Source organism: Macrobrachium nipponense, chromosome 31, assembly GCF_015104395.2.
Source record: "Macrobrachium nipponense isolate FS-2020 chromosome 31, ASM1510439v2, whole genome shotgun sequence".
Classification (NCBI taxonomy): domain Eukaryota; kingdom Metazoa; phylum Arthropoda; class Malacostraca; order Decapoda; family Palaemonidae; genus Macrobrachium; species Macrobrachium nipponense.
In genome coordinates, this window is record NC_061093.1 from 20,371,849 (window position 1) to 20,385,421 (window position 13,573).

At 47.0% G+C, this 13,573-nt stretch overlaps 1 protein-coding gene across 1 annotated transcript in view; it reads left to right on the plus strand.

Annotated features, from left to right (window-relative positions):
* The window catches only part of LOC135206781 (pentatricopeptide repeat-containing protein 1, mitochondrial-like), a 75,336-nt gene that overhangs the window by 26,168 nt on the left and 35,595 nt on the right, over positions 1 to 13,573 (plus strand). The window contains exon 3 of the mRNA XM_064238276.1: positions 746 to 920. Coding sequence (XP_064094346.1) covers positions 746 to 920 — 175 coding nt within the window. The remainder of the gene's footprint in view (positions 1 to 745; positions 921 to 13,573) is intronic.

A 13,573-nucleotide genomic window follows, 5' to 3' on the forward strand; every position in this document is an offset into this window, starting at 1 on the left:
AACATGCTAGGTTTTTTATATTAATTAGGTTATAGTGTTTTTATGGTTGTCTGAGAAGGTTAAGACCAGCTCAGTCTGTTGGTTAGTGTTTATTATAGGTGTGTGTGGTTCAGGTGACTAACTTTCCTAGCATGAATGCCCCGTGGTCAAATGAGGGCTAGGGTTCTCTGTCAACAAATTGGTCACGTCCAGTTGTCCGGCCCTTATTGTTAGCTTTCTCAACAAACAGGTCACGTCCTAGTTGAGAGCTACTAAGGTTTAGCAGGCTAAGAGGCAGGACCCTACGAAGTCAGCTACCTTAGCAGGTAAGGAACAATACATAGTTCTAAAAATTTAGTTAATTTTTTGAATTATGACGATGTTGCTGTCTATGACCCACCTCCAAAATGTGTCAATCAGCTATATATATACCTGCCAGGTAAGTGTCATTCATAAAAATGGTATTGTTATGGATACAATAAATGTTTTATGGCATACTTACCTGGCAGGTATATAATAATTAAATTCCCTACCCTCCTCCCCTCAGGAGACAGGGTTCAGAGAAAATCTGAGAAAACGGGAATAGTTCCAAGTACCAGCGACCACGGGAGCGGGGTGGCCATCACCTGAACTACCAGTGTACTAGCGGTTGCCGCGAGTTTTGAAAATTCTGCCAGTGCGTCAAGAGGATAAGCTTATATATACCTGCCAGGTAAGTATGCATAAAACTTTATTGTATCATAACAATACCATTTTTCTCTTTCAGATGAAGAAGAGGGGTTTACAGCCTCAACCTGTTACTTACACTGGGCTGTTTAATGCTTGTGCTAATTCTCCTTGGCCAACTACAGATGGTTTACTGCGTGCTCACAAACTTCGAAAACAGCTGCAGGACAAGCAGTACACTCTCAATCAGACAATATCACATGCCATGATTAAAGGTTTTATTCTTTATTATTTTTAAGATAATTATAGAAAGTTAGAAATGTGTTATTTTGTTTTATGGTTGATAACTTATATTGTTTATAGCAGAATGTGATACAGATTTAATGTACCATCTTATAGGTACTAGGCTGTCATCTTCCTTTTGGCATATGCTGCAAACTTTTGTGTCCTGTCAGAGGGACTAGGAATTAAGCATGTTCAGTAAAGTAAGGGGCGTTTATTTAATGAAAATAAAAGTTAATTGGAATGTGGAATGGTTGATGTTTGCATATGTTACTTTACTGATTTGACATTGTTAATCGTATAGACCAGTTTGGCAGGAGAAATCAGAGGTAGACATAAAAATAAAACTTTAATTTCATGGAGATCCTAACAACCAAGCCCCTTCATCTTGACACTGCTCCAGCCCCCTTCACAACATAAACATAAACAAATGATGACCGCGAAGCACGTCATGCACAAGTATTCTGAACAGAGTTAACATATTCCCTCTTTTGAAAGGAAACAAAAGAAATTTACTTTTGAAGTAGTAAACATTACATGACAAAAGAAAAAATAAAAGGATCTCTTTATAAAATCTATTTAACTTTCAGGGATCCACTCTCAAATACTTTAGCTATTTTTAAAGAATTTCTCCCCATTTTTGTCAATACATCAGCCAACTGTGCTTTTGATTCTAACCAAAATATCTTAAACTCTCCATTTTGAACCAATTCTTTGAAAATAGCTATGTCAATTCTCATTCTCTTTTCTGGAACATTTTTAACAGAGTACACATTCTGATAAAGTGAATGGTTATTCACATAGAGTTCCACAGGCAGATTTATCTTTCCATCATACAACATTTGAGACAACATTTCCAAGATAGTAGGACATAACCACTGCCTCAGCATCTGCTAGTGTTTCTGCTGCGAGAGTGCTTTTTACAACCCTTCTTATTTTCTTTTGACTCCTAGTATAAAGGACAACTTTTTGTACATGAACTTCTCTGCCAGATATATACTTAGCTATAGTCTCCGACGTTCCGACAGAATTTCAAATCTCGCGGCACACGCGACAGGTAGGTCAGGTGGTCTACCTTACCCGCCGCTGGGTGGCGGGTGTATGAACCAAACTATCTCTCCAGCCAGATTTTTTTCTGTCCCTGAAGCGATAACAACTGTTGTCGTTTCATTCCGATATATTCTTCATTTCTCGCTTGCCTGGAGATTGATTTGGACATTTTGGTGACGTATTCGCTCTATTTTGGCTTGGCATACGCTGATTGTGGACCGTTATTGACTTTGCGCTGGATTTTCCTGTAGAATGTCTGATTTTGATTCTGTTTCCAAAACTCCGGTTTTGTTTAGAGTATGTTTGACTGATGGATGTAAGGTGAGGTTACCGAAAGCTGCGGTTGACCCTCACACTATCTGTGTTAAATGTAGGGGGAATGAATGTTCGTTTAGTAACCCGTGTCAAGAGTGTGAGGTTTTGAACGAAGATGAATATAAGGCTCTTTCTTCTTATATTAGGAAACTTGAAAGGGATATGGTAAGTAAAGCTTCTTCAAGGAGTTCGAGCAGGTTGAGAATGAGTGAGAATGAAACTAACATTAATGTAGTTTTAGAACCTTCCTCCCAGGTCTCAGCTCCTGCTCCCCGCACCGAAGCCGTAGATTCGTCTTCGGAGGCGGCGGCCTCAAAAGCTTCCTTGTGTTCTAAGGAAGACAAGAATCTTCGTACTGATCAAGGTAAGAGTGTCAGTGATGATAAGTGCAGTGTACCCAGTGATGTGGAGGGTGCGTCTGACCGGCTCCTTAGTGCCTCCAGGCCTAGACCTCTTCCAGACTCCCAGTTCCAGTGGAGGAGGAAAGTCGAAAGCCGCAGGAGGGCTAGGGAGAGCCCCCAACCGGTCAGGCGTCCCCTCGGCAGATCCTGAAGTTCGCTCCAGGCTGCCTTGGATCGTAAGAAGAAGAATATTCTTCGTCAGTGTTTTTTCGTCGTCCTCTTCTCCTTCGCCGAAGCGTGGTTGGAGCTCTAAGGAGGCTCACGCCCGTTGAAGAGGGCTGCGGAGGCTCCCTTCAGTACGTTAGCGTCCAGCCCAGAAGACTTTTCTGATGTAGCTTCCTTGCAAGCAAAGAAGCCTAGGAGATCCTGTGATCGCCCTCCTTCTCCCGCTCCTCGCGCTGAGCTTTTTTCGGAAGAAGATCCTGGGGACTCTCCTTCCCGAGTGCTAGCGGGCCTACAAGCTCAGATCACAGCCTTGGCGGACTCCTTGGCATCGAGATCGCGTAGAAGGAAGGATTTGTCTCTCCCTATCAAGAGATCGAGGCGCTTTTCGTCGGAAGAGCGCTCTCCTTGTAATCGGCGATCTCCTTCTTTTGAGGATACTTCTACACATCGTAGGATTTCACGAGAGGAACACCACGCCCGCTCGGAGGTGTCGAGACGCCATTCGTCGGATAGGCGCTCCTTGGACTATGAAGATATTTCCCCAGATCGGATTCCTGCCTCGGGTAGACGCCTCAGCCCCTTCTGTTTCTCCTTCTTCTAGAGTTCGTGCAAGAAGAGAGAGTCGCTCAGGTCATAGAAGACTTACTTTCGTCCGTCTCGTCTTTCTTCTCCTCGCCTTCTCAGAGAACCTAAGAATGCCCTTCTGAAAGTAGGCGCGCTTCTCCTTCCGACTACTTCGGTCGTCGGGCGTCGGATAACGTGACTGATAGGCGCTCAGCGCATGGAGTTCGCTCCTCCCTGTAAGACATCAAGAGTCTAGTAGGAGCCCTGCGCCTGGTAGCGTCCTTCTTTTAGTAGCTGTTCTCCTGGAGAAAGACGCCTTGATCCTCGTTTGCTTCGTTCTCCTAGTAGGCGCTCTTCGTTCTCGAGACTCCCGCCCTACTCCTGATCGGTCTCCTCTTGCTAGAAGTCAGAACGCCTCAAGCGCCCTGCTTCTGTTAGGCGCTCGGAGCCTTACAGACGTTCTCCCCTTGGTAAGGACCAAGATCTCGTCGAACGCCCTGTTCCGTTTAAGCGCTCAGAGCATAGCAGCCGCTCTCCGCTTCGTAGGCATCAAGAGCCTCTCAAGCGCCCTGCTCCTGATAGGCGCCCTATTTTTAGCAACGTTTCGCCGTTTGGTAGGCGCCAGGATTCCCCTAAGCGCCCTGTGACAGATAGGCGCTCGGCGCCTAGTAGCTGCTCTCCTCACGATCGGCGCCAGGATTTTAGTAGGCGCTCTCCCTCTCGTAGTTTCCCTAGGGATAGACGTGGTCTTTCTAGGGAAGGGAGTCCTTCCTCTTTTGCTGTTAAGAGTTTGTCTTCGTTTAGGAAGGAATGCGAGATTAGACAAGAATTTTCGGAAAAGCGTCCTTCTATTACGACTCGTCGTTCTCCTGTACGCCGCTCTACTTTGGAATCTTCTCCTCATTCAAGACGTTTGTCTCCTTCATCGCACTGTACCCCAGCTAGGAAATCATCTAAGGATTCTCATAAGGATCCTCATCCTCGTTCTCCTCATCCTCGTTCTCCTCTTCAAGAAGACCAGGAAGCCTCTGAGGAAGAAAACTAATACATCGGCAGCAGTTTCTTCGTACAAGAAGCTCACAGAGCTTCTCCTTCAGGAGTTCGGAGAGTCTTTGAGCCCTACTGCTCCTCCTTCTCCACACTCGTTGTTCTCCACAGCGAAAGCAACGAAAGGATCTTTGTGTGTGAGAATGAAACCGACTCTTTCTATGAAGAAACCCGCTCAAGAGTTTCGGTTCATGGATGCGTACTAAAGAAGAAGCGGGGAAAACTATGTTTGCCTTCCCTCCGTCGAAGCTTTCAGGACGGACAGGATTTTGGTATGAGACAGGAGAACCCTTGGGACTGGGCTTCCGTCTTCAGCTGACGCAGATTTTTCGGCACTAGTAGACGCCACTAGAAGATCAGCTTTGAATTCGGCCAAAACTACTAGTGGGCAATGAATGAAATAGATCACATTCTAAAAGGCCTTTTTAGAGTCTTGGAAATTTTCAACTTTCTCGATTGGTCCCTCGGAGTCCTAGCCAAGAAAACTCAAGGACCGGACACGTTTTCTCCGGAGGATTTGAATTGTGTCTTATCCTGTATGGATAAATCGGTGAGGGATGGGGCCAGCGAAATAGCTTCACTGTTTGGAGCAGGGGTCTTTGAAGAAAAGATCAGTATTTTGCTCATTTTTAACAAAGTCTGTCTCACATGCTCAGAGATCGTCTTTGCTTTTTGCCCCTCTCTCTACGCAGCTGTTTCCTAAACACCTGGTTCAAGACATTTCGAAGGCTCTCTCTCTGCCAAAGCTACGCAGGACCTTCTAGCACAGTCTGCAAGGAAGCCGCGCCCTACCTTCCAGACTAAGACGAAGAAAGCTAAGCCGACCTCTCAGGAACCCTTTCGAGGGGCTTCTACCTCTAGATCCTCTTCGTTCAGAGGTCGGAACCAAATAGAAGAGGGAGGACTTTTACGAAGTCAATCAACCTCCCAAGTAAGACTCAAGTCCTTCAGACAACTGTAGGCGCCAGGCTTTTACAGTTTGCAGAAGTCTGGGCCCAGAAAGACGCAGATTGCCTGGACCCTGTCAATTTTGAGGAAGGGCTAATCTCATCCCGTTCTCTTCGAGGCCTCCCTTGACGAATACCCCGAGGGAGTTGACGGCCAGATACAGGGACCCATCATGAATCAAGCCCTCCAACTAGCGTAGATCAGATGCTGGAAAAGGAGGCGATCGAACTAGTGGCAGATCATCTTTCGGCAGGCTTTTTACAAACCGCCTGTTCCTAGTTCCGAAATCCTCAGGGGGATGGAGACCGGTGTTGGACGTAAGCGCCCTGAACTTCTTCGTCGAAAAGAAGAAGTTCACGATGGAGACCACTGCCTCGGTGTTAGCAGCACTCCGTCCAGGGGACTGGATGTGTCCTTGGACTTACAGGACGCTTACTTCCACGTACCAATCCATCCTTCCTCGAGGAAGTTTCTAAGATTCATGATGGGGGGAAGAATCTTCCAATTCAGGGCCCTGTGTTTTGGCCTCTACACGGCCCCCCCCAAGTCTTTACGGCCATCATGAGGAATGTGGCACAATGGCTTCACCTAGAAGGGGTGAGGATTTCGCTCTATCTCGACGATTGGCTTATAAGGGCCAATTCCAGAGATCGTTGTCTGAAGGACTTGAAGAAAACCCTGGATTTGACTTATTCCTTAGGACTTCTGGTCAATCTGCAGAAGTCAAGTCTGATTCCCGCTCAAGAGTGCGTTTATCTGGGGATCCAGATGAACTCTCTGAGTTTTCGGGCTTTTCCGTCACAGGAGAGGATAGCCCGGGGACTCGAAAAAGTGAACAACCTTCTAGGAGAAGTATGCACAGTGGGAGTGGATGAGTCTGCTGGGGACGCTCTCCTCACTGGAGCAATTTGTTTCCCTAGGAAGGTTGCACCTGAGACCGCTCCAATTCTTTCTCATCGGAATTGGAGTCGTCCATCTCAGGATTTGAAGTTCTCCCTGTCAATTTCTCATCAAATCAAGAAGGAGTTAGCATGGTGGGCGGATCCCAACAAGTTCTCGCAGGGACTGCCTCTTCAATCCCAGAACCCCAGCCTGGTGTTGTTCTCCGATGCGTCGGAAACAGGTTGAGGGGCGACTCTGGGAACCAAGGAGGTGTCAGGAACCTGGGTGGGGGACCAGTCTTCCTGGCACATCAACAGGAAAGAACTAATGTAATAGCCGTGTGGCTTGCTCTGAAGGAGTTCGAGTCAGATGTGACAGGAGCAGTTGTGCAAATAAACTCGGACAACACCACGGCTCTGGCATACATCAGGAAACAGGGGGGACGCATTCCTTCTCTCTGTACGAAACAGCAAGAGATCTTCTTCTGTGGACAGAAGAAAGGGGGATAAAACTTCTCACCAGATTCGTACAGGGAGAAAGGAATGTAAGGGCAGATCTCCTCAGCAGGAAAGATCAGGTCCTTCCCCACAGAGTGGACTCTGCACCAAGATGTTTGCCAGAGCCTTTGGAAGTTGTGGGGCAGGCCTCTCTTAGATGTTTGCAACTTCAAAGAACAAAAGACTGGATCTGTATTGCTCGCCCATCTCGGATCCAGGAGCAATAGGGATAGACGCTCTCCTCAATCGATTGGAAAGGACTCGATGTATACGCGTTTTCCCTCCTTCAAGATTCTGGGTTGACTTTTAAAAAAGTTTGGCAGAGTCAGATTCCGCGAGGATGACTTTGATAGCTCCCTTTTGGCCAGCACAATATTGGTTCACAGAGGTGCTGGAATGGCTAGTGGATTTTCCAAGATCGCTTCCTCTAAGGAGCGATCTACTCAGACAGCCCCACTTCGACAGGTACCTCAAAAACCTCCCCGCTCTCAGTCTGACTGGCTTCAGACTGTCCAGAAACTGGTCAGAGCGAAAGGCTTTTTGTCAGCAGCTGCTAAGGCAATCGCTAGAGCGAGAGGTCTTCCACCGTACGAGTGTACCAGTCGAAGTGGGATGTCTTCAGAAGATGGTGCAAGAGGAATAACGTTTTCCTCTTCCAGTACCTCTGTGAATCACAATTGCAGACTTCTTTTTATTCTTAAGACGAGAATGTGGCTTAGTCGTTTCGACGATTAAAGGCTATTGTAGTATGTTGGCGAATGTCTTCAGGCACAGGGGCCTCAACTTATCAGAAAGATAAGGACCTACAGGACCTTATTAGGTCTTTTGATACAACGAAAATGCCAGTCTCCTAAGACACCTAGCTGGAATTTGGATGTAGTCCTTCAATTCCTTGGGTCCTCTAGGTTTTGAACCCCCTAATTCAGCCTCATTCAGAGACCTTACCAGGAAGACTCTGTTTTGATGGCTCTAGCTTCCGCCAGAAGAGTGAGTGAGCTTCAGGCGATTGATGGTAATGTGGGTTTTAAGGAGGACTCTCTCATTTGCTCTTTAATTCCTGGTTTTCTTGCAAAGAATGAGAACCCATCAGTCCATGGCCCAAGACTTCGAGATTCGTGGTTATCTTCTTTGGTAGGAGAAGAACCCGAGAGAACTCTTTGCCCAGTGAGAATGGTGAAATACTACCCTTAGAAGAAAAGAGCAACTGAAAGCCTACCGAGAGGTCCTGTGTGTTCAGTAAAAGACCCTACTCGTCCATTGTCGAAGAACGCATTGTCCTTCTTCTTGAGAAGCCTCATCAAAGAAGACACGGATCCTGCAGAGAAGAACATCTTAGGCTTCTTAAAGTGAAAGCCACGAAGTAAGAGCCATAGCAACTTCTCTTGCTTTCACAAGAATATGTCCCGTGCGAAATCTGATGGAGACAACATTCTGGAGATGTCAGTCAGTGTAGTGTTCGCGAACCACTACTTACGTGATGTGAGAATCACTTACGAAAAATGCTTCGCCTTGGGCCCGTACGTATCTGCGGATTCAGTGCTGGGGCAGGGAGCTGGAACTCATCCTGTTTAGTAGTATAAATTTTTTTCCCCTTGTATTTGTTGTTGTTGGTTGCCTTAAAGAGGATGCATGAAGGCATCTCTTTAGGTCGTAATACTAATCTTTAGTAGTTTGGTTAGGTGGTCTGATGAGTGTGGCTCCTTGCAGTAGTAGTGGTTAGGACCTGTTAAGATAGGGACGAACTCCCTTTAACAGGATCCGACTTGGATTCTACCACACAAAGGGATCACATATCCCAGTGGTAGATCCGAGAGTCTTTCAGCATCAGGTCACGTCCTAGCTGTAGCTCTCCAGGCAACGCAGACTCAGAGACAGTATCAATGAAGTCTTCTGCCTGAACAGGTAAGAACCAAGGTTATTTATATCCTACAGCATCAGTTGTTTCTTATCTCTCCTTATTACTTTAGCTGTCTCTTACCCTCCACCAAGGGTGCCAATCAGCTAAGTATATATCTGGCAGGGAAGTTCATGTACAAAAATGATATTGTTAAACTACAATAAAGTTTTGTACATACTTACCTGGCAGATATATACGTCTAATGGCCCACCCAGCCTCCCCTCAGGAGACAGGTGAAAAAAAAAAAAATCTGGCTGGAGAGATAGTTTGGTTCATACACCCGCCACCCAGCGGCGGGTAAGGTAGACCACCTGACCTACCTGTCGTGTGTGCCGCGAGATTTGAAATTCTGTCGGAACGTCGGAGGCTATAGCTAAGTATATATCTGCCAGGTAAGTATGTAAAAAACTTTATTGTAGTTTAACAATATCATATTTCCATTTTCACCCACTATGAAAATTACAAAGCCCCCGGCACTACTAAACTCATCAGGGAGATTGGCATAAGAAGCATCAATGTACACAGCCAACTAAAACTCACCCATTCCTGGGAAGTACATACAGCTCTCAAAGGTACAGGCTTTTCATAGTCATTTGTTTGCCTCAATCAGAGATTTTACTCTAAGGTTATGTATTTTACAGCTAAGTTCCAATACATCATATGACAAGTCAGGTCTTGAATTAGTACATAACCACCCTAGTTGTCTTACTAGACTCCTAAAATTCTCCTTTTCATCTTTTTCACACTCCATATTCTTATTTAATCTTCTCAGCATTTACATTTATAGGTTCCAGAGATTTACAACACTCATTTTGATGATGCGTGAAACCATGCTTATACTGTACAATATCTAGGCCAAATGTATCTGAATATAGCATTTCACCTGATTACATCCCATCTTCATCAGGAAAGTCTTTACTGCAGCATCATCAAGACCATATACATACACATTTTTTCCATTTCCAGTGTATTATCATCATAATTCAACAGGTGGAATAAGATAAACTTCATGCTCAAACCATTCACTCTGTAGGAATGCAGCCTTAATATCAATTGAATTCACTGCCCACCTTTTAAGACAATATAACAACAAAGGACCTCAACACTCCTTGCTAACAGTGAGAAACTCTGACTGGATTCCCCTTTTTCCTCTCTTGCAGGTAGCTGTGCCCTAATTTTCTTTTTGTTCATGCCACTTACCTGACAGATATATATATAGCTGTATTTTCTGACGTCCGACAGAAATTTCAAAACTCGCGGCACACGCAGTGGGCGGCCAGGTGGTAGTACCCATTCCCGCCGCTGGGAGGCGGATATCAGGAACCATTCCCATTTTCTATTCATATTTTTTTCTGTCGCCGGTCGGTAAACATCTGTTTACAGACCTCTGCTCAGGATTTTTTGGAAATTGACTCGCTTTTAAGTATCTGATTGATTTTTTTTGGTATTGAATTGGATTGTTGAATTGGCATGCGCGATAGTGGGACCGTTTTTTTTTTATTTTGGATTGACTTTTCTCTATAAGATGTCTGGATCAAGTTGTGAGTTTCAGTAGTGTGTGAGGGCTGATTGTAAGGTGAGGCTACCGAAAGCATCGGTAGACCCCCACACAGTATGTATGAGTTGTAGGGGCTTAATTGTTTGATTGATCATCGTGCAATGATGTGAGAAATTGACTGATGATGAATGGAGAGTATATGAGTCCTATCGCCTTAAATTGGAGCGCGATAGGATCAGGAGGTCTTCCTCAAGGAGTGGTTCTTCCAAAGGTAAGACTAACATCTCTCCTGCACTAACACCTGTAGTGTTTACAACCCCTAAACCTGTGTTGCCTTCGGGCTCTGATTCTGTGTCGGGAGAAGCGAATGCTCTCTCTATGATTTTGGAGTCTCTTCGCACTCTGGAGAACAAAGTGAAAGCCTTAGAAACTGGCTCGGTGCAAGTGTGTGATCGTGCCCCCAGTGTTGTGGAGGGTGGGGGCGTCAGATCGGGCCCCATAATGCCTCTAGGCCTAGACCTCTATCAGACTCCCAAGACCCAGGGAGGAGGTATGTCGAAAGCCGCAAGAGGGTTACGGGGGCTTCCCACCGATCTGGCGTCCCTTCGGCAGACCATGTAGCAAAGACCCAGGCTGCCAAGGACCGTGCACGAGCACGCGTCCTGAAGAGTGCTTCTCGTCCTCCGAAGCGTCCTCCCCAGCGCCAAGGGGTGGTAGCGCTGCGGTAGAGACTCTCGTCCGTTAAAGAGGACGTTTTCTTGCGGAGGACGCTTCACGTCCTCTTTCGCCGCTTTCGTCGGAAGACGTCTTATTGATGTCTTTCCGCCTCAGAAGAGAGGTAGGATTTCCTCCGATGAGGACGCTAGGTTGCGTGCACAGGCGCGTATACCTGAGAAACAGGTAGCTTGTACCTGTGAGAAGGAAGGAGGCGTCCCCTCGCCCCTCGTCTTCTCACAGGATCAGTCCCTGCTTCCTCTGCTCATTCTTCCCCGACGAAGAACATTCTTTTTGTCCTTCAGGACCAGCTATCCTCGCTTATGGCTCAGAGGACTCGCCCAGCAGCAGTCGAGCCTAAGCGAAGGAAGGACCTTAGACTGCCTGTCAAGAGGACTAAGCAGTCCCCTTCGCCTTCTCCTACTTCGTCTCGTTCGCCGATCGCTTCTCCTTCGGCGATTCGCCGATCTCGTTCGTCCGCTAGAAGGACGTTACGTCAGGACGCTTTTGAGGAGGACGCTCTGTACGAGGACGTTCGGCAGGACGTTATGCAAGACGCTCGTCAGGACGCTTGTCAAGACGCTCGTCAGGACGCTTGGCAAGACGCTAAGCAGGACGTTCGTCAGGACGCTTGGCAGGACGCTAGGCAAGACGTTCGTCAGGACGCTCGCCAGGTCGCTAGACAGGACGCTCGGCAGGACGCTAGACAGGACGCTTGGCAGGAAGCTCGCCAGGACGTTCAGACCTCCTTTCAAGACGTTTTTGGGGATTCTGATCAAGAAGTCTTTCCCCCAGACGCTAGTTTACGTGCACAGGCACGTATACCAGCGAAGAAATGTAAGGACGCTTCTCGAGCAGGTGAGACTGCTGCGGAAGGCGCTGAGGACGCTCGTCCTCCTCAGGACGCTCTACCGTCAACGAGCAGTAAGCGTCATAAAGAAGACAGCCGTATTAAGGCTGCATCTATCAAGGATAGGGGTCCTTTGATAAAGCCAAGACCCGCCATGAGGACGCCTTCTCCTGACAGACGGTCTCCTCTTCCGTTTAGAGAAGAAGGAGAGCTAAGTAATTCTGCCGAATCGGCTGAAGAGGAACCTGCTTCAGCCCCTTCTATCTCGGACTATAAGGTCCTCGTACGACTCTTGCGGTCTTTGTTTGAAGATAAATTTCGTCCGCCGAAGAAAGTTAAGCCCTTTCGTGGGGCTCCCCCCTCGAGAGCAGCTCCTCGAGGGAGAGGGTTTTCACGAGGAAGAGCTTCCTTTAAGCCAAAGCCTTCCAAGTGAAAAGCATGTCCTTCAGACACCAGTCGGAGCCAGACTGAAGTATTTTGCGGGAGCGTGGAGAGAGAGAGACACGGACTCTTGGTCCCTCAAGATCGTGGAGCAGGGGTACAAGATCCCCTTTTTGGACCTTCCTCCTCTTTCTACGACTCCCAGAGACCTTTCTCCATCCTATCAAGGAGAAAAGAAGAAAGTCTTGTTCGATCTTCTTCAACAGATGATCGACAAAAGAGCGGTGGAACAAGTCGCGGACCTGCAGTCTCCAGGTTTTTACAACAGAATCTTCCTGGTACCAAAGCAGTCGTCAGGTTGGCGTCCAGTTCTAGATGTGAGCAGGCTCAATCTTTTCGTGGAAAAGATCAAATTCACGATGGAGACGCCTCATTCTGTTCTGGGAGCTTTGAGACCGGGCGACTGGATGGTATCCTTAGACTTTCAGGACGCGTACTTCCACATCCCGATCCACCCTCTTTCAAGAAAGTATCTAAGATTTGTCTTGAACAACAAAGTATGGCAGTTCAGAGCTATGTGCTTCGGACTGACCACGGCTCCGATGGTGTTCACAGCGGTGATGAAGAATGTAGCGAGGTGGCTACACTCTTCGGGAATAAGAGTTTCCCTATACCTCGACGACTGGCTGATCAGAGCGTCGTCGAGAGAGAAGTGTCTGAAGGACTTGCAGTTCACTTTAGCCTTAGCGAAGTCCCTGGGACTTCTGGTCAACCTCGAAAAGTCGCATCTGACCCACACAGTCCATCGTGTATCTGGGGATTCAGATGGATTCAGTGGCTTTTCGAGCGTTTCCGTCCAGGAACGTCAGCGGCTAGGCTTAGAAAAAATCTCAGCCTTTCTAAGGAAAGAGACTTGCTCGGCGAGGGAATGGATGAGTCTGCTGGGGACCATTTCCTCGCTGAAAGGTTTGTTCCTTGGGAAGACTGCACATCAGGCCTCTCCAATTCTTCTTGGCAGACGAGTGGAAGGCCAAAGACGATCTCAATGCAGTATTGAGAATATCGATTCCTATCAAGAACCACCTAAGATGGTGGTTGGTTTGAATTTTGGCCTAGCCTAACTCCTTTCTTTCTCTATAAAAATGAATAATCTACCCACCTGTACGCTTTCTCCAACTCCAGTAACTTCTGAAATCACCTTAAACACCAGCACCACAAGACTTACGACCCAAAAAACAACTCCTACCAGGACAGAGAGCTCTCCCCTACCAACCACACACCACCAACACGTGCTTTCTACTGCCCCGTGTTATTGTTTACATCCTGCCGACGCCGCCGCCATCTTGTCTATGACGTCACAGCCTATGACGTCACAACACAACTTAAATACATCAACAGACACCTTCTAGAATCTACCACATGTTGTCTATATATAGA